This window comes from Cherax quadricarinatus, unplaced genomic scaffold, assembly GCF_038502225.1.
Source record: "Cherax quadricarinatus isolate ZL_2023a unplaced genomic scaffold, ASM3850222v1 Contig148, whole genome shotgun sequence".
NCBI classification, from domain to species: Eukaryota; Metazoa; Arthropoda; class Malacostraca; order Decapoda; family Parastacidae; genus Cherax; species Cherax quadricarinatus.
This window is the reverse complement of record NW_027195174.1, coordinates 136528-157106: the sequence shown is the minus strand read 5'-3', so window position 1 is coordinate 157106 and position 20579 is coordinate 136528. Positions and strand designations below refer to the sequence as shown.

Sequence of the window (20579 nt, the reverse complement as noted above, 5' to 3'; positions counted from 1 at the left end):
ATTCTCATAAAGACTCTTTACAGCATTTAATAACTTACCACCTATTCCATATACTTGCAACATCTGCCACATTGCTCCTCTATCCACTCTATCATATGCCTTTTCTAAATCCATAAATGCAATAAAAATTTCCCAACCTTTATCTAAATACTGTTCACATATATGCTTCAATGTAAACACTTGATCTACACATCCCCTTCCCACTCTGAAACCTCCTTGCTCATCCGCAATCCTACATTCTGTCTTACCTCTAATTCTTTCAATTATAACCCTACCGTACACTTTTCCTTGTATACTCGGTAAACTTATTCCTCTATAATTTTTACAGTCTCTTTTGTCCCCTTTCCCTTTATATAAAGGGACTATACATGCTCTCTGCCAATCCCTAGGTACCTTCCCCTCTTTCGTACATTTATTAAACAAAAGTACCAACCACTCCAACACTATATCCCCCCGTGCTTTTAACATTTCTGTCATGATCCCATCAGTTCCAGCTGCTTTACCCCCTTTCATTTTACGTAATGCCTCGCATACCTCCCCCACACTTACATTCTGCTCTTCTTCACTCCTAAAAGATGGTATACCTCCCTGGCCAGTGCATGAAATTACTGCCTCTGTTTCTTCCTTAACATTTAAAAGTTCCTCAAAATATTCTCGCCATCTACCTAATACCTCCATCTCCCCATCTACTAACTACCCTACTCTATTTTTAACTAACAAATCCATACGTTCCCTAGGCTTTCTTATCTTGTTTAACTCACTCCAAATTTTTTTCTTATTTTCATTAAAATTTCTTGACAGTGCCTCTCCCACTCTATCATCTGCTCTCCTTTTGCACTCTCTCACCACTCTCTTTACCTTTCTTTTACTCTCCATATACTCTGCTCTTCTTATAACACTTCTGCTTTGTAAAAACCTCTCATAAGCTACCTTTTTCTCTTTTATCACCCCCTTTACTTCATCATTCCACCAATCACTCCTCTTTCCTCCTGCCCCCACTCTCCTATGACCACAAACTTCTGCCCCACATTCTAATACTGCATTTTTAAAACTATTCCAACCCTCTTCAACCCCCCTCCCCACTACTCATCTTTGCACTAGCCCACCTTTCTGCCAATAGTCGCTTATATCTCACCTGAACTTCCTCCTCCCTTAGTTTATACACTTTCACCTCCCTCTTACTTGTTGTTGCCACCTTCCTCTTTTCCCATCTACCTCTTACTCTAACTGTAGCTACAACTAAATAATGATCCGATATATCAGTTGCCCCTCTATAAACATGTTCATCCTGGAGCCTACCCATCAACCTTTTATCCACCAATACATAATCTAATAAACTACTTTCATTATGTGCTACATCATACCTTGTATATTTATTTATCCTCTTTTTCATAAAAGATGTATTACTTATTATCAAATCTCTTTCTACACATAGCTCAATTAAAGGCTCCCCATTTACATTTACCCCTGGCACCCCAAATTTACCTACTACTACCTCCATAACATTTTTACCCACTTTAGCATTGAAATCCCCAACCACCATTACTCTCACACTTGATTCAAAACTCCCCACGCATTCACTCAACATTTCCCAAAATCTCTCTCTCTCCTCTACACTTCTCTCTTCTCCAGGTGCATACACGCTTATTATAACCCACTTTTCACATCCAATCTTTATTTTACTCCACATAATCCTTGAATTAATGCATTTATAGTCCCTCTTTTCCTGCCATAGCTTATCCTTCAACATTATTGCTACCCCTTCTTTAGCTCTAACTCTATTTGAAACCCGTGACCTAATCCCATTTATTCCTCTCCACTGAAACTCTCCCACCCCCTTCAGCTTTGTTTCACTTAAAGCCAGGACATCCAGCTTCTCATTCATAACATCCACAATCATCTCTTTATTATCATTTGCACAACATCCACGCACATTCAGACTTCTCACTTTGACAATTTTCTTCTTCTTCTTATTCTTTTTAGTAATCTTTACAGGAAAAGGGGTTACTAGCCCATTGTTTCCGGCAATTTAGTTGACTTTTACAACACCCATGGCTTACGGAGGAAAGATTCTTATTCCACTTCCCCATGGATATAATAGGAAAAGTAATAAGACCAAGAACTATTAAGATAAAATCAAAGAAAACTCAGGATTAAAAAAAAATTAGGGCTAGTACTTACTGAGATATAAGATCGCGAAGTTGGCTCTGGAAGCTCGCCTTTTGGCAACATCGACTCCTGCCACTTGCAGAAGTGTTGCCAGTATACCTGTTTTAATCATTTTTATTTTAATTTATATATATTTTTTATGTTCTGATAATTACAATTTATAGTAGTTCTTGTGATTTCATAGCTAATCTTTGTTCTGACACTATTTCAGTACATAATATTAGTCACAGTCACATTGACAGGTTAACATTTTCACCTGCCTGGGTCATTTACTATTGTCTAGAAATATATACAAAGTATTTATAGGTGCCAGCAATGTTTTAGACACACTGGAGTATACCATGAAGCATATACCATGAAGCATATACCATGAAGCATATACCATGAAACATATACCATGAAGCATATACCATGAAGCATATACCATGAAACATATACCTTGAAGCATATACCATGAAACATATACCATGAAGCATATACCATGAAACATATACCTTGAAGCATATGCCATGAAACATATACCTTGAAGCATATACCATGAAGCATATACCATGAAACATATACCTTGAAGCATATACCATGAAACATATACCATGAAGCATATACCATGAAGCATATACCATGAAACATATACCTTGAAGCATATACCATGAAACATATACCTTGAAGCATATACCATGAAACATATACCTTGAAGCATATACCATGAAGCATATACCATGAAACATATTCCTTGAAGCATATACCATGAAGCATATACCATGAAGCATATATCATGAAGCATATACCTTGAAGCATATACCATGAAGCATATACCTTGAAGCATATACCATGAAGCATATACCTTGAAACATATACCTTGAAGCATATACCATGAAGCATATACCATGAAGCATATACCATGAAGCATATACCTTGAAGCATATACCATGAAGCATATATCATGAAGCATATACCTTGAAGCATATACCATGAAGCATATACCATGAAGCATATACCATGAAGCATATACCATGAAGCATATACCATGAAGCATATACCTTGAAGCATATACCTTGAAGCATATATCATGAAGCATATACCATGAAGCATATACCATGAAACATATACCTTGAAGCATATACCTTGATGCATATACCATGAAGCATATACCTTGAAGCATATACCATGAAGCATATACCATGAAGCATATACCATGAAGCATATACCTTGAAGCATATACCTTGAAGCATATATCATGAAGCATATACCATGAAGCATATACCATGAAACATATACCTTGAAGCATATACCTTGAAGCATATACCTTGAAGCATATACCTTGAAGCATATACCATGAAGCATATACCATGAAGCATATACTATGAAGCATATACCTTGAAGCATATACCTTGAAGCATATACCTTGAAGCATATACCATGAAGCATATACCTTGAAGCATATACCTTGAAGCATATACCATGAAGCATATACCATGAAGCATATACCATGAAGCATATACCATGAAGCATATACCTTGAAGCATATACCTTGAAGCATATACCATGAAGCATATACCTTGAAGCATATACCTTGAAGCATATACCATGAAGCATATACCTTGAAGCATATACCTTGAAGCATATACCTTGAAGCATATACCATGAAGCATATACCTTGAAGCATATACCTTGAAGCATATACCATGAAGCATATACCTTGAAGCATATACCCTTAAGTATATACCATGAAGCATATATCATGAAGCATATACCATGAAGCATATACCATGAAGCATATACCTTGAAGCATATACCTTGAAGCATATACCTTGAAGCATATACCATGAAGCATATACCTTGAAGCATATACCATGAAGCATATACCATGAAGCATATACCATGAAGCATATACCTTGAAGCATATACCATGAAGCATATACCTCAAAGCATATACCATGAAGCATATACCATTAAGTATATACAATGAAGCATATACCATGAAGCATATACCATGAAGCATATACCTTGAAGCATATACCTTGAAGCATATACCATGAAGCATATACCATGAAGCATATACCTTGAAGTATATACCATGAAGCATATACCATGAAGCATATACCATTAAGTATATACCATTAAGTATATGCCATGAAGCATATACCATGAAGCATATACCTTGAAGCATATACCATGAAGCATATACCATGAAGCATATACCATGAAGCATATACCATGAAGCATATACCATGAAGCATATACCTTGAAGCATATACCATGAAGCATATACCATGAAGCATATACCATGAAGCATATACCTCAAAGCATATACCATGAAGCATATACCTCAAAGCATATACCATGAAGCATATACCATGAAGCATATACCATTAAGTATATGCCATGAAGCATATACCTCAAAGCATATACCATGAAGCATATACCATTAAGTATATACCATTAAGTATATGCCATGAAGCATTTACCATGAAGCATATACCATGAAGCATATACCATGAAGCATATACCATGAAGCATATACCATGAAGCATATACCATGAAGCATATACCATGAAGCATATACCATGAAGCATATACCATGAAACATATACCTTGAAGCATATACCATGAAGCATATACCATGAAGCATATACCTTGAAGCATATACCTTGAAGCATATACCATGAAGCATATACCATGAAGCATATACCATGAAGCATATACCATGAAGCATATACCTTGAAGCATATACCATGAAGCATATACCATGAAGCATATACCATGAAGCATATACCTCAAAGCATATACCTTGAAGCATATACCTTGAAGCATATACCATGAAGCATGTACCATGAAGCATATACCATGAAGCATATACCTCAAAGCATATACCATGAAGCATATACCTCAAAGCATATACCTCAAAGCATATACCATGAAGCATATACCATTAAGTATATACCATTAAGTATATGCCATGAAGCATATACCATGAAGCATATACCATGAAGCATATACCATGAAGCATATACCATGAAGCATATACCATGAAGCATATACCTTGAAGCATATACCATGAAGCATATACCATGAAGCATATACCATGAAGCATATACCTCAAAGCATATACCATGAAGCATATACCTCAAAGCATATACCATGAAGCATATACCATGAAGCATATACCATTAAGTATATGCCATGAAGCATATACCTCAAAGCATATACCATGAAGCATATACCATTAAGTATATACCATTAAGTATATGCCATGAAGCATTTACCATGAAGCATATACCATGAAGCATATACCATGAAGCATATACCATGAAGCATATACCATGAAGCATATACCATGAAGCATATACCATGAAGCATATACCATGAAGCATATACCATGAAACATATACCTTGAAGCATATACCATGAAGCATATACCATGAAGCATATACCTTGAAGCATATACCTTGAAGCATATACCATGAAGCATATACCATGAAGCATATACCATGAAGCATATACCATGAAGCATATACCTTGAAGCATATACCATGAAGCATATACCATGAAGCATATACCATGAAGCATATACCTCAAAGCATATACCTTGAAGCATATACCTTGAAGCATATACCATGAAGCATGTACCATGAAGCATATACCATGAAGCATATACCTCAAAGCATATACCATGAAACATATACCTCAAAGCATATACCTCAAAGCATATACCATGAAGCATATACCATTAAGTATATACCATTAAGTATATGCCATGAAGCATATACCATGAAGCATATACCATGAAGCATATACCATGAAGCATATACCATGAAGCATATACCATGAAGCATATACCATGAAGCATATACCTTGAAGCATATACCATGAAGCATATACCATGAAGCATATACCATGAAGCATATACCTTGAAGCATATACCATGAAGCATATACCATGAAGCATATACCATGAAGCATATACCATGAAGCATATACCTTGAAGCATATACCATGAAGCATATACCATGAAGCATATACCATGAAGCATATACCATGAAGCATATACCTTGAAGCATATACCTTGAAGCATATACCTTGAAGCATATACCATGAAGCATATACCTTGAAGCATATACCATGAAGCATATACCATGAAGCATATACCATGAAGCATATACCTTGAAGCATATACCATGAAGCATATACCTCAAAGCATATACCATGAAGCATATACCATTAAGTATATACCATGAAGCATATACCATGAAGCATATACCATGAAGCATATACCTTGAAGCATATACCTTGAAGCATATACCATGAAGCATATACCATGAAGCATATACCTTGAAGTATATACCATGAAGCATATACCATGAAGCATATACCATTAAGTATATACCATTAAGTATATGCCATGAAGCATATACCATGAAGCATATACCTTGAAGCATATACCATGAAGCATATACCATGAAGCATATACCATGAAGCATATACCATGAAGCATATACCTTGAAGCATATACCATGAAGCATATACCATGAAGCATATACCATGAAGCATATACCTCAAAGCATATACCATGAAGCATATACCTCAAAGCATATACCATGAAGCATATACCATGAAGCATATACCATTAAGTATATGCCATGAAGCATATACCTCAAAGCATATACCATGAAGCATATACCATTAAGTATATACCATTAAGTATATGCCATGAAGCATTTACCATGAAGCATATACCATGAAGCATATACCATGAAGCATATACCATGAAGCATATACCATGAAGCATATACCATGAAGCATATACCATGAAGCATATACCCATGAAGCATATACCATGAAGCATATACCATGAAGCATATACCTTGAAGCATGAAGCATATACCATGAAGCATATACCATGAAGCATATACCATGAAGCATGAAGCATATACCATGAAGCATATACCATGAAGCATATACCATGAAGCATATACCTCAAAGCATGAAGCATATACCATATACCATGAAGCATATACCATGAAGCATATACCATGAAGCATATACCTCAAAGCATATACCTCAAAGATATACCATGCATATACCATGAAGCATATACCATGAAGCATATACCATGAAGCATATACCATGAAGCATATACCATGAAGCATATACCATGAAGCATATACCTTGAAGCATATACCATGAAGCATATACCATGAAGCATATACCATGAAGCATATACCTTGAAGGATATACCATGAAGCATATACCATGAAGCATATACCATGAAGCATATACCATGAAGCATATACCTTGAAGCATATACCATGAAGCATATACCATGAAGCATATACCTTGAAGCATATACCATGAAGCATATACCTTTAAGTATATACCATTAAGTATATACCATGAAGCATATACCATGAAGCATATACCTTGAAGCATATACCTTTAAGTATATACCATTAAGTATATATCATGAAGCATATACCATGAAGCATATACCTTGAAGCATATACCATGAAGCATATACCTTTAAGTATATACCATTAAGTATATATCATGAAGCATATACCATGAAGCATATACCATGAAGCATATACCATGAAGCATATACCTTGAAGCATATACCTTGAGGCATATACCATGAAGCATATACCATGAAGCATATACCTTGAAGCATATACCATGAAGCATATACCATGAAGCATATACCTTGAAGCATATACCATGAAGCATATACCTCAAAGCATATACCATGAAGCATATACCATTAAGTGTATACCATTAAGTATATACCATGAAGCATATACCATGAAGCATATACCTTGAAGCATATACCATGAAGCATATACAATGAAGCATATACCATGAAGCATATACCATGAAGCATATACCATGAAGCATATACCATGAAGCATATACCTTGAAGCATATACCATGAAGCATATACCATGAAGCATATACCATGAAGCATATACCATGAAGCATATACCATTAAGTATATACCATTAAGTATATACCATGAAGCATATACCATGAAGCATATACCATGAAGCATATACCATGAAGCATATACCATGAAGCATATACCATGAAGCATATACCATGAAGCATATACCATGAATCATGGTGTTAGGACAAGCATCACTATACTGGTGACAGCCCACACTGACATTTGATGAATTTGAACTGCTCCAACTAACCCTCCTGTATTTGTTATCACTGTTACACACAAACGTCTTGTCTGTCTGTGTGTCTGTCTAGCTGTCTGCCTGTCTCTGCTTATCTGTCTAGCTCTACTTACCTGTCTAGCTCTGCTTATCTGTCTTTGTGTCTTCCTGTATGTGCCTGGAGTATGTACCAAACTCCTTGAAGAATGGTATTATGACAACTGTTGACATCTCAGTGACATTTGATATATGGGCACTCTGGGAACCCTGGCTTTACTTGTTTTCACTGATAAACACAAACATGTTTGTCTGTCTGTGTCTCTGTCTGTCTGTGTCTATCTATCTATCTATCTATCTATCTATCTATCTGTCTGTCTTTGCCTGGAATTTTTGTGTTATCCTAGGTAATTTACACTATATAATTGTACTTATGTGTACATGTCAGAGAGAGAGATAGACAGACAGATATAGATAGACAGAGATATAGACAGATATAGAGATATAGACAGATATATAGTTAGAGATATAGATAGAGATTGTAGATGAATGGTTCAGAGAACCGACACATTGATAAATTAGACACATGTGCAACTCTTGTGTTTCTTTATTGAGGAAATATTTTGCCACACAGTGGCTTCATCAGTCCATACAAAGGAGAATCGTGAAGAACAGGAGAAGAATGAGGTAATCAGTCCCTCAACCTTGAGTTGATGTGGTCAGTACATCAATCTTGAATAGAATACAGCATATATGCGGAGAAGTGGCTTATATACCGTAGGCAGGAGAGGTGCAGCAGACGTAGGTGGTGTCACATTTGTTCAATGTGGAAGTAGGCCGTGCCCAAGGGTTAGGCAAGCGAAGAATTTCCAAGTATTAAGACCCCTGTCAGACACTACAACTTCTTGGGATCTTAATACTTGGGAATTCTTTGCTTGCCTATCCCATGGGCATGACCTACTTCCACATTGAACAAATGTGACACCACCTACATCTGCTGCTTAGACCAATGACCCACCTAGTCAGGTCACATTCACTGAAGGAAGGAGCACTACATCAGACCTAGTAGCACAAGTTACTCAGGTCCAACTCACACCCACCTACACTCACTCATGTATTTATCTAACCTATTTTTACTTTCCTCTTAAAAGGGGAGTGTTAATGCGACATGGCATCAGTGAATCCCTGGTGTTTTCTAAGCTATTTTCTGTAGCTGGCACTCGCTTGAACTGGTGCTCCTACAGGGTACTAAGTGGTTCCATATTTTTTTAATACTGCGCACACTGAGGGCGCAGATCCATTCTTTCATGTCGAGACGACTCAAGCCTGTTGGGCCAAATTTGAAGGAATGAAAAATAAAACATAGATCTACATCCGGAGCACTATGCTTGCAAACTTAGATCTACGTTTGGACAATTTAAGGGTTAAAAAATTATTTTTTTTTTTTTTGTGAATATTTTTGAGTGTTTGGATCAGATTAATTGGATTTACATTATTTCTTATGGGAATATTACTTCGGTTCTATACGTTTCAGATTTAGAATGACCTGGAATGGATTAAGTATGAAATCTGGGGTTCCACTGTAATGGGAGAATTTTTAGTAGTAGTGCCTAAAATTGTTTGAATAATCTTCCTCAAATTGTGGGTTATATGTAATTTCGTATTTTCTTTCTTCTTTCAACAAACCGGCCGTATCCCACCGAGGCGGGGTGGTCCAAAAAGAAAAACAAAAGTTTCTCTTTTTAAATTTAGTAATTTATACATGAGAAGGGGTTACTAGCCCCTTGCTCCCGGCATTTTAGTCGCCTCTTACAACATGCATTGCCTACGGAGGAAGAATTCTGTTCCACTTCCCCATGGAGGTAAGAGGAAACAAGAACAAGAACTAGAAAGAAAATAGCAGAAAACCCAGAGGGGTGTGTGTATATATATGGTTGTACATGCAATAAGATCACAGTGAACAGGTGATTTCAAAATATGCAAAACAACCACTCTGAAAGAATAGAGAAATTCCAAGCGCTTTTGTGACTACTCACATTATCAAGGAACTATCCTTGATAATGTGAGTAGTCACGAAAGCGCTTGGAATTTCTCTATTCTTTCAGAGTGGTTGTTTTGCATGGTTGTACATGTATGTGTAGTATGACCTAAGTGTAAGTAGAAGTAGCAAGATGTTCCTGAAATCTTGCATATTTATGAGACAGAAAAAAGACACCGCAATCCTACCATCATGTAAAACAATTACAGGCTTTCGTTTTACACTCACTTGGCAGGACGGTAGTACCTCCCTGGGCGGTTGCTGTCTACCAACCTACTACCTATATTTTGTATTTATATTTTTTAATTATTCAAAATAGTCTTGTAGGCATTGTAAAGTTTTTGTGGACAGAAAGGCTGAAGTATTTAACCCTTTCAGTGTCCAAACCGTAGATCTACGTCATGAGCTCAGCTCACTCTGATAAACTGTGAGTGGTAAATTTGGGCCTAGATATGAGAGAATACATCTATGTGGTATGTGTGCACCACATAAAACAAATCCTGCAGCACACTGTGTATAATGAGAGGAAAAAAACTGAGACCGTGATTTTCGATTAAAACAGCGACTTTGCAGTGTTTTTTCGTATGTTTTTTATAGGTGTATTTGTGATTTCTTGGTCTCATTTGATAGAATGGAAGACATATTACAGAAATAGAGATAATTTTGATTGGTTTTAGCACTGGAAATGGCTTGAAACTGAGATCAAAGTGGCGGAAATGTTAAATTTTTCCCGATGTTCAAGAGTAAACAAACGACCTCGCACATCTAATACACGCCAGCTGGTGGGTCTAATATACATTCATAAATGTGGTGATGATATTTATACAATTATTACAATATTGCATAACAGTAAATCTTCTATTTTTTGGTGTGAATAAAAATTCATTATGTGAATAAAAAATCAAAATGGAATTTATTTGTAAAGCCTCAAAACGTAACTAATGAACAGAGGAAATGTTAGTTTAGTGCCAGGAATACCTACATTGTTTATTCTGGATCCTATTTTGAAATTGGAATATTTTGAACTTTGTGTTAAATTGGCCAAATTACCAATTTCCGGTCACTTTATTTTGTAGTTGAAACAGTTGACTTGGCGATTTCTTGTGCTCAATTGATAGAATAGAAATAATCCTAGTGAAATAGCTAAGAATTTGGTCGACTGGAATAATGTAATTGGCCTAAAATGGGAGTCAAAGTCGGCAAAATCGCCGATTCGTAAATATCGCTGACACATCAAAATTCACGAGAGCATAATTTCATCAATTTCCCATCAAATTTCGTACTTTTTGTTTTATTACATTCACAAAAAGATTCACTACCATTTCATAAGAAAAAAATAACAATTTTTTTTTTTTAAATTCTTGGACACTGGGGCACCATTTCAGATTTTGGCCTTGGACCCTGAAAGGGTTAAATGAAAGAACATTTTTTCATGCACTACTACGTATATTATTGTTATGTATATTGGACACTGATAAGATTTTTGAAAGTTTGCAGTACTTCATATTTGCAGTAGGGCCCTTCTTTATGGCAATTCGCCTTACGGCGTTCTGCTGATACAGTGATTTCAAATTATGACCAAAACTCACGATATGGCTCCTTGTCTTTCTAATACGGCACACCCCACCTGGTTTGTTTTCATTCTCTGTGAGCATCTCTCTGTTATATCTGGAAACTTTCCAAAATTTCAAGTGTTTTAGCCTTTTCAGGGTCCAAGGCCAAAATCTGAAGTGGTGTCCCAGTGTCCAAGAATTTTCAAAAAAAAAAAAAAATTATTTTTCTTATGAAATGGTAGAGAATCTTTTTGTGAAGGTAATAAAACAAAAACTACGAAATTTGATGGAAAATTGACGAAATTATGCTCTCGTGAATTTTGATGTGTCATCGATATTTACGAATCAGTGATTGTGCCAACTTTGACTCCCATTTTAGGCCAATTACATTATTCCAGTCGACCAAATTCTTAGCTATTTCACTAGTATTACTTCTATTCTATCGATTGAGCACAAGAAATCGCCAAGTCAACTGTTTCAACTAAAAAATAAAGTGATCGGAAATTGGTAATTTGGCCAATTTAACACAAAGTTCAAAATATTCCAATATCAAAATAGGGTCCAGAATAAACAATGTAGGTATTCCTGGCACTAAACTAACATTTCCTCTATTCATTAGTTACATTTTGAGGCTTTACAAATAAATTCCTTTTGATTTTTTATTCACATAATGAATTTTTATTCACACCAAAAAATAGAAGATTTACTGTTATGCAATAATGTAATAATTGTATAAATATCATCACCACATTTGTGAATGTATATTAAACCCACCAGCTGGCGTGTATTAGACGTGTGAGGTTGTTTGTTTACTCTTGAACATCGACAAAAATTTAACATTTCTGCTACTTTGAGCTCAGTTTCAAGCCATTTCCAGTGCTAAAACCAATCAAAATCATCTCTATTTCTGTAATATGTCTTCCATTCTACCAAATGATACCAAGAAATTGCAAATATAGTGGACCCCCGCTTAACGATCACCTCCCAATGCGACCAATTATGTAAGTGTATTTATGTAAGTGCATTTGTACGTGTATGTTTGGGGGTCTGAAATGGAATAATCTACTTCACAATATTCCTTATGGGAACAAATTCGGTCAGTACTGGCACCTGAACATACTTCTGGAATGAAAAAATATCGTTAACCGGGGGTCTACTATACAACTGTAAAAAACATACGAAAAAACACTGCGAAGTCGCTGTTTTAATCGAAAATCATGGTCTCAGTTTTTTTCTCTCATTATACACAGTGTACTGCAGGATTTGTTTTATGTGGTGCACACATACCACATAGATGTATTCTCTCATATCTAGGCCCAAATTTACCACTCACAGTTTATCAGAGTGAGCTGAGCTCATGGCGTAGATCTACAGTTTGGACCCTGAACGTAAAGCTGTAGATCTATGGGATGGACCCTGAATGGGTTAAAGTTATTGCATATTTTATATGTGCATATACATAATTTCATTAATTCATCTATGATATTTTCTTCAAAATTATATAAGAAGCACATTACACAGCATATAAACATGGTATGTTGATATGCTATAGAAGTGTGGTAGCCAGGCTGAGGGAAAACATTACGTTTTCTCTGGTACAGCACTAGAGAAAATGTGTATGGGTCTGCATTTGGCCCAGTCACTCCCCTTCACATTTCGCTTTTGTTTACAATTCTCGGCATGAATTATTATTATTACTTTTCCCTTCATTTATGATTGCATCTAAAGATAGGTGCTAGAAATGGTTAAACTCAGTGAACAAGGTATGTCGATGGTAATAATATGGCTCTGGGCTGCGTTAAATATCGTATATTTCTATGTAAGTAGGTGTAGCCCAGGTGGGCTACATGTACCAGCTACTTACACCTGACTTCCTACAAATAAGTACATACTACTCACCTCTCAGGCTACATTAAGACTACAAATATTTTAAGAAAAGTAATGAATGTTCTTTGTATGTGTTTTACTTTCTATTGTGGTTGTTAATACCTGTTTCTATTACTAACTAAATGTAAGTTAGTGTGAACTTGTTTTCTGGCATTTATATGCATTTATAAGTGGACAAAAATGGCGTTCTACTTTCTGGTGATGTCCGCTTTCTGGCAGTAGCCTGGAACCTAACCTGCCATATAAGTGGGGCCCTACTGTATCTGCATAGTAAAATGTATATCGTATAGTAATATTTATTTTAGATAGTGAAATGTATATTGTATAGTAAAGTGAATATAGTTTTATAGTAATATTTATACTGTGTAGTCAAATGTAGTCCAAATGTGTATTAATAAAAGTAGTTTTCATTTAGGAAACAGTGAACAGTCTTCTGCCGGTGTTTGAGAAGTTTCTGAACACTGCACCAAACCACGCCAGCTATGATGCTGTCAGACAGAGTGTGATCATACTGATGGGTTCTCTGGCCAAACATCTGGAGCACAGTGACCCCAAAATTAAACCCATTGTTGCTAAACTGGTTGAAGCCCTGCATACTCCATCACAACAGGTATCTACTCTTAACCATACTCCATCACAACAGCTGTTTGCTGTTAACCATACTCCATCACAACAGCTGTTTGCTGTTAACCATACTCCATCACAACAGCTGTTTGCTGTTAACCATACTCCATCACAACAGCTGTTTGCTGTTAACCATGCTCCATCACAACAGCTGTTTGCTGTTAACCATACTTCATCACAACAACTGTTTGCTGTTAACCATACTCCATCACAACAGCTGTTTGCTGTTAACCATACTCCATCACAACAGCTGTTTGCTGTTAACCATACTCCATCACAACAGCTGTTTGCTGTTAACCATACTCCATCACAACAGCTGTTTGCTGTTAACCATACTCCATCACAAAAGCTGTTTGATGTTAACCATACTCCATCACAACAACTATTTTTCTTTTGTGTTTCTTAAATCTCTCTTCCTGCAAGAGTTAAGTATTTGTATGATTAGTGAGTGGATCGTCTCTGTTTATGTGATTGAAGATTATAGTGTTATTTTTTAAGTATTTGTGTTTGACCTGAAGTAATCGCATACAGTTGGTTGATGTGTGATTGTGCAAGAAAGGTACACAATACTGACAAGATGAAAGTTAAGACACATGTGCAACATGTGTAGAACTATATAGTTCTACTGTCTTCTAGTTATGTCCTAGAATCTGTATTGATAAAGCCACTGGATGGCAAAATGTCTACAATAAAGATAACCAGATATTGCACATGTGTCTTTCTTGATGTGTGATTGATCATGTAGGAAGGCTGGAACAAGATAGGTAGAATGAATGGTTATAAAAATTGGAGGTGGTTAGAAGGATGTGTAAGAGACATTACAGGAAGTATTGTCAAGAAGGGAGGAAGGGTTTGAGCTTGAATATCCAGCAGGCATGCATGAATGGGTTCGAGTGGAGTAAGTGGAGGCAAGTGATTTTGTAGTTTTGACATGCAGTCAGAGTGTAGGCATAGTATGGGAGGTGGGGAGTACTATGCCTGCATTATGAAGGATGGGGTGCTGAATTTATACTCCTTGTATATAGCATACCTGAAACAAATCATTAATATTAATGATAAAATTTATGTAACATTGACATAATATTGTGTTTAGGAAAACTTTAAAATAATTATAGTAGACCGTTGATTAAAATGGTAGGTTCCTGAAAATGCAGTGTTAGACGAATGCATGTTAAGGGAATTGAAGGGCTTATAGGACAAATAGGGATATATTCCTGGTATCCCCTCAAAAAAGCCAAAGAACATTTTTTTTCGGTCTCCAAATCTTATAAAAAAAATAATGCAAATGTTGTTCATTATTGTTACAATGTATGTCCAGTCAGTAAGTTAGTCCAACCAAGTGAGTCAGTAGATCAGTCAGTCAAGTCAGTACAGTCATTCAGTTCAGTAGGTCACTCAGTCAACTTAGTCAAGTCATTCAGTAAATCAGTGAAGTCGGTCAGTCAAGTCAGTAAGCCATCAGTCAGTAAATTAGTCAAGTCAGTCAGTCAGTCAAGTAGTAAGCAGTCAGTATATCCAGTCAAGTCATTCAGTAAATCAGTAAGTCAGTCAGTAAAAGTCATTCAGTAAATCAGTCAGTAAATCAGGTCAGTCAGTAAGTCATTCATCCAGTTTGCAGCACTGAAATTTTTTCCCTACTGAGGAGGAGATCCGTTTAAATTAAATTTTACGAGGTGTAAAACGAAAATATGCCACAATTTGACAACAGTTTAATGCAGAAGATGTTTTAAAGGAAACCTTTTTAATCGACAGCATACTGTTTTGTATTTTACATTTTCTCCATCAGTTTCTAGACGAAAAAAAGTGGTTGGAAATTTATGTAGGTTGTGAAAATTAAGTACTGGTATATATTTTCTTAAAGCAGACAGTGCAAAGCATTTCAGTGTATGAGTGACTTTGTAGTCATAATAATGTTAATTATAGTTATTATATAAAAGTACAGTTCAGTAATAAAACTTGTATTATAAGGAATCTTTGAAAATAATACAGTTGGCATGTATGACAGGAAGAAAATTTTCCTTTGTATAGTTATATGATAACCATTTTCAGGTACAAGAAGCAGTGGCCAACTGTCTTCATCCTCTGGTACCAGCCATCCGTGACGACTGTCCCAAGCTGGTCGCCAAGCTTATGACTGTGTTGCTCGAGTCTGAGAATTATGGCGAACGCAAGGGTGCAGCGTATGGCTTGGCTTCACTAGTCAAGGGTATGGGTATCTTAGCCTTGAAGCAGCTGGACATCATGAATCAGTTGACAACTGCTATACAGGTAAGAAAACTGACAAAAAACAAAGAAGAAAAATAGTTGTTCATTTTAGTTAGTGGGATTCAAACCTGTGGTGTGGAAGTCTTAAAATTATCAGTCAGATGTGCTGAGACACTGAGCTGCAGCCATATAAGTTCCACAACACAGCTTAGCCACTGAGCTACAGTCATATAAGAACCACCACAACACATTTTAGCCACTGTCCTACAGTCATATAAGTACCACCACAACACAGCTTAGCCACCGAGTTAGTCATATAAGAACCACCACAACACAGCTTAGCCACTGAGCTACAGTCATATAAGAACCACCACACCACAGCTTATCCATTGTCGTACAGTCATACAAGAACCACCACAACACAGCTTAGCTACTGAGCTACAGTCATATAAGAACCACCCCAACACAGCTTAGCTACTGAGCTACAGTAATATAAGTACCACCACAACACAGCTTAGCCACCGAGCTACAGTCGTACAAGAACCACCACAACACAGCTTAGCTACTGAGCTACAGTCATATAAGAACCACCACAACACAGCTTAGCCACTGAGCTACAGTCATATAAGTACCACCACAACACAGCTTAGCCACTGAGCTACAGTCGTACAAGAACCACCACAACACAGCTTAGCTACTGAGCTACAGTCATATAAGAACCACCACAACACAGCTTAGCCACTGAGCTACAGTCATATAAGTACCACCACAACACAGATTAGCCACCGAGCTACAGTCGTACAAGAACCACCACAACACAGCTTAGCTACTGAGCTACAGTCATATAAGAACCACCACAACACAGCTTAGCCACTGTCCTACAGTCGTACAAGAACCACCACAACACAGCTTAGCTACTGAGCTACAGTCATATAAGAACCACCACAACACAGCTTAGCTACTGAGCTACAGTCATATAAGAACCACTACAACACAGCTTAGCCACTGTCCTACAGTCATACAAGAACCACCACAACACAGCTTAGCCATTGAGCTACAGTCATATAAGAACCACCACAACACAGCTTAGCCACTGTCCTGCAGTCATATAAGAACCACCACAACACAGCTTAGCCACTGTCCTACAGTCGTACAAGAACCACCACAACACAGCTTAGCTACTGAGCTACAGTCATATAAGAACCACCACAACACAGCTTAGCTACTGAGCTACAGTCATATAAGAACCACCACAACACAGCTTAGCCACTGTCCTACAGTCGTACAAGAACCACCACAACACAGCTTAGCTACTGAGCTACAGTCATATAAGAACCACCACAACACAGCTTAGCTACTGAGCTACAGTCATATAAGAACCACCACAACACAGCTTAGCCACTGTTCTACAGTCGTACAAGAACCACCACAACACAGCTTAGCTACTGAGCTACAGTCATATAAGAACCACCACAACACAGCTTAGCTACTTAGCTAGTCATATAAGAACCACCACAACACAGCTTAGCCACTGTCCTACAGTCATACAAGAACCACCACAACAGAGCTTAGCTACTGAGCTACAGTCATATAAGAACCACCACAATACAGCTTAGCTACTGAGCTACAGTCATATAAGAACCACCACAACACAGCTTAGCCACTGTTCTACAGTCGTACAAGAACTACCACAACACAGCTTAGCTACTGAGCTACAGTCATATAAGAACCACCACAACACAGCTTAGCTACTGAGCTAGTCATATAAGAACCACCACAACACAGCTGCCAGCTACAGTCATATAAGAACCACCACAACACAGCTTAGCTACTGACTGTCATATAAGAACTACAGTCAGTATAAGAACCACCACAACACAGCTTAGCGACTGAGCTACAGTCATATAAGAACCACCACAACACAGCTTAGCTACTGAGCTACAGTCATATAAGAACCACCACAACACAGCTTAGCTACTGAGCTACAGTCATATAAGAACCACCACAACACAGCTTAGCTACTGAGCTACAGTCATATAAGAACCACCACAACACAACTTAGCCACTGTCCTACAGTCGTACAAGAACCACCACAACACAGCTTAGCTACTGAGCTACAGTCATATAAGAACCACCACAACACAGCTTAGCCACTGTCCTACAGTCATACAAGAACCACCACAACACAGCTTAGCCACTGAGCTACAGTCATACATTCGTACAAGAACCACCACAACACAGCTTAGCTACTGAGCTACAGATATAAGAACCACCACAACACAGCTTACTACTGAGCTACAGTCATATAAGAGCCACCACAACACAGCTTACCCACTGTCACAGCTTAGCCACTGTCCTGCAGTCATATAAGAACCACCACAACACAGCTTAGCCACTGTCCTACATTCGTACAAGAACCACCACAACACAGCTTAGCTACTGAGCTACAGTCATATAAGAACCACCACAACACAGCTTAGCTACTGAGCTACAGTCATATAAGAGCCACCACAACACAGCTTAGCCACTGTCCTACAGTCGTACAAGAACCATCACAACACAGCTTAGCTACTGAGCTACAGTCATATAAGAACCACCACAACACAGCTTAGCCACTGTCCTACAGTCGTACAAGAACCACCACAACACAGGTTTGAACTTTATTCACTACATTGAATTGTTTACATTTTTCAAAAACAGAAGAGAGTTACGTATTAATTAGATGGGGAGTTGTAAGATTTCGGAAGATGGAGGGAATGCTTTGAGGAATTGTTAAATGTTGAAGGAAGCTGTGATATCATAGTATTGGCCAGGGAGGTATAGCATCTTTCAGGAGTGAGGAAGAGCCAGATGTGAGTGTGGGGGAGATGTGTGAGCCTGTTGGTAAAATGAAAGGGGGTAAGCAGTTGGGATTGATGGGATCGTGACAGAAATGTTAAAAGTGGGCAGTGATATAGTATTTGAGTGGTTGGTGCTTTTATTTAATGTATGAAAGTGGGAAAGGTACCTAAGGATTAGCAGAGAGCATGTATAGTTCTTTTGTATAAAGGCAAAGGGGATACAGTGGAACCTTGACTTACGAGTTTAATGCGTTCCGTGACCTAGCTTGTAGCTCAATTTGCTCATACGTCAAATCAATTTTCCTCATTTAGATTAATTGAAATGCCATTAATCTGTTCCAGCGGAATTCCTGCTCTTAGGAGGCAGGACAAAATACTTCAATGTAACGCTAATATCATCTCTATGGCTTATTTATCTATCACAATTGATCTAATATGACATAATCAATAATATAAATAGCATAGAAACATGATATATACTCTAGAATAAATAAAATAGGCCATAATATGGAGAGTGGTGGTGGCCTACCACTCCTGCTCCTGCACTGGCTAACTCCACTAGATCACTAGTTTCATAAGGAAAACACTGAAACAATGTATGTATTTATAAATTAGAAATATTATATAAAACATAAAGCATAATAGAGTATGTAAAGAAATAAACTGGTTTTATAAAGTGTACGTACATATTTACCTTGGAGAAGAGATGCTGGTGGAGGTTAAGGGTGGAAAATAGGCAGTGCAGCATATGCTGTCAGTGGCCCTATAAACCCCAACAACAACATTGGAGGAGTTTGTTTCATTTCGTCCTTTTTCTGTCATTTAATCGCTTAACTTACTTGCTCCACTCTTAATGCTACACTTTATCGCTGAACTTAATTGCTACAATTAAGAAGTCCACAGCCAAGTCCACAACCCGCACATTTTGCTTGTGTTTATCTATGATTTCCTGCTTTAATTCTGTGGACATCATCCTCTTTTTCTTCTCAGCACTGTCCTTTGCACTTACTTTCTTTGGACCCATGGTTCAAAAAAAGAAATTTGACAAAATAACTGTACAAAATGCAAGCAAAGCATGAGAGAAATGCTTCCACAGTGAGGAAAACAGT

The 20579-nt window shown here is 37.2% G+C and overlaps 1 protein-coding gene across 1 annotated transcript in view; it reads left to right on the top strand.

Moving 5' to 3' along the window:
- The window catches only part of l(3)80Fj (lethal (3) 80Fj), a gene marked incomplete at its 3' end in the record, with an annotated part of 271490 nt that overhangs the window by 121398 nt on the left and 129513 nt on the right, over window positions 1-20579 (top strand). Inside the window, 2 exon segments of the mRNA XM_070080109.1 lie at window positions 14217-14411; window positions 16475-16693. Of these exon segments, the coding sequence (XP_069936210.1) occupies window positions 14217-14411; window positions 16475-16693 (414 nt within the window).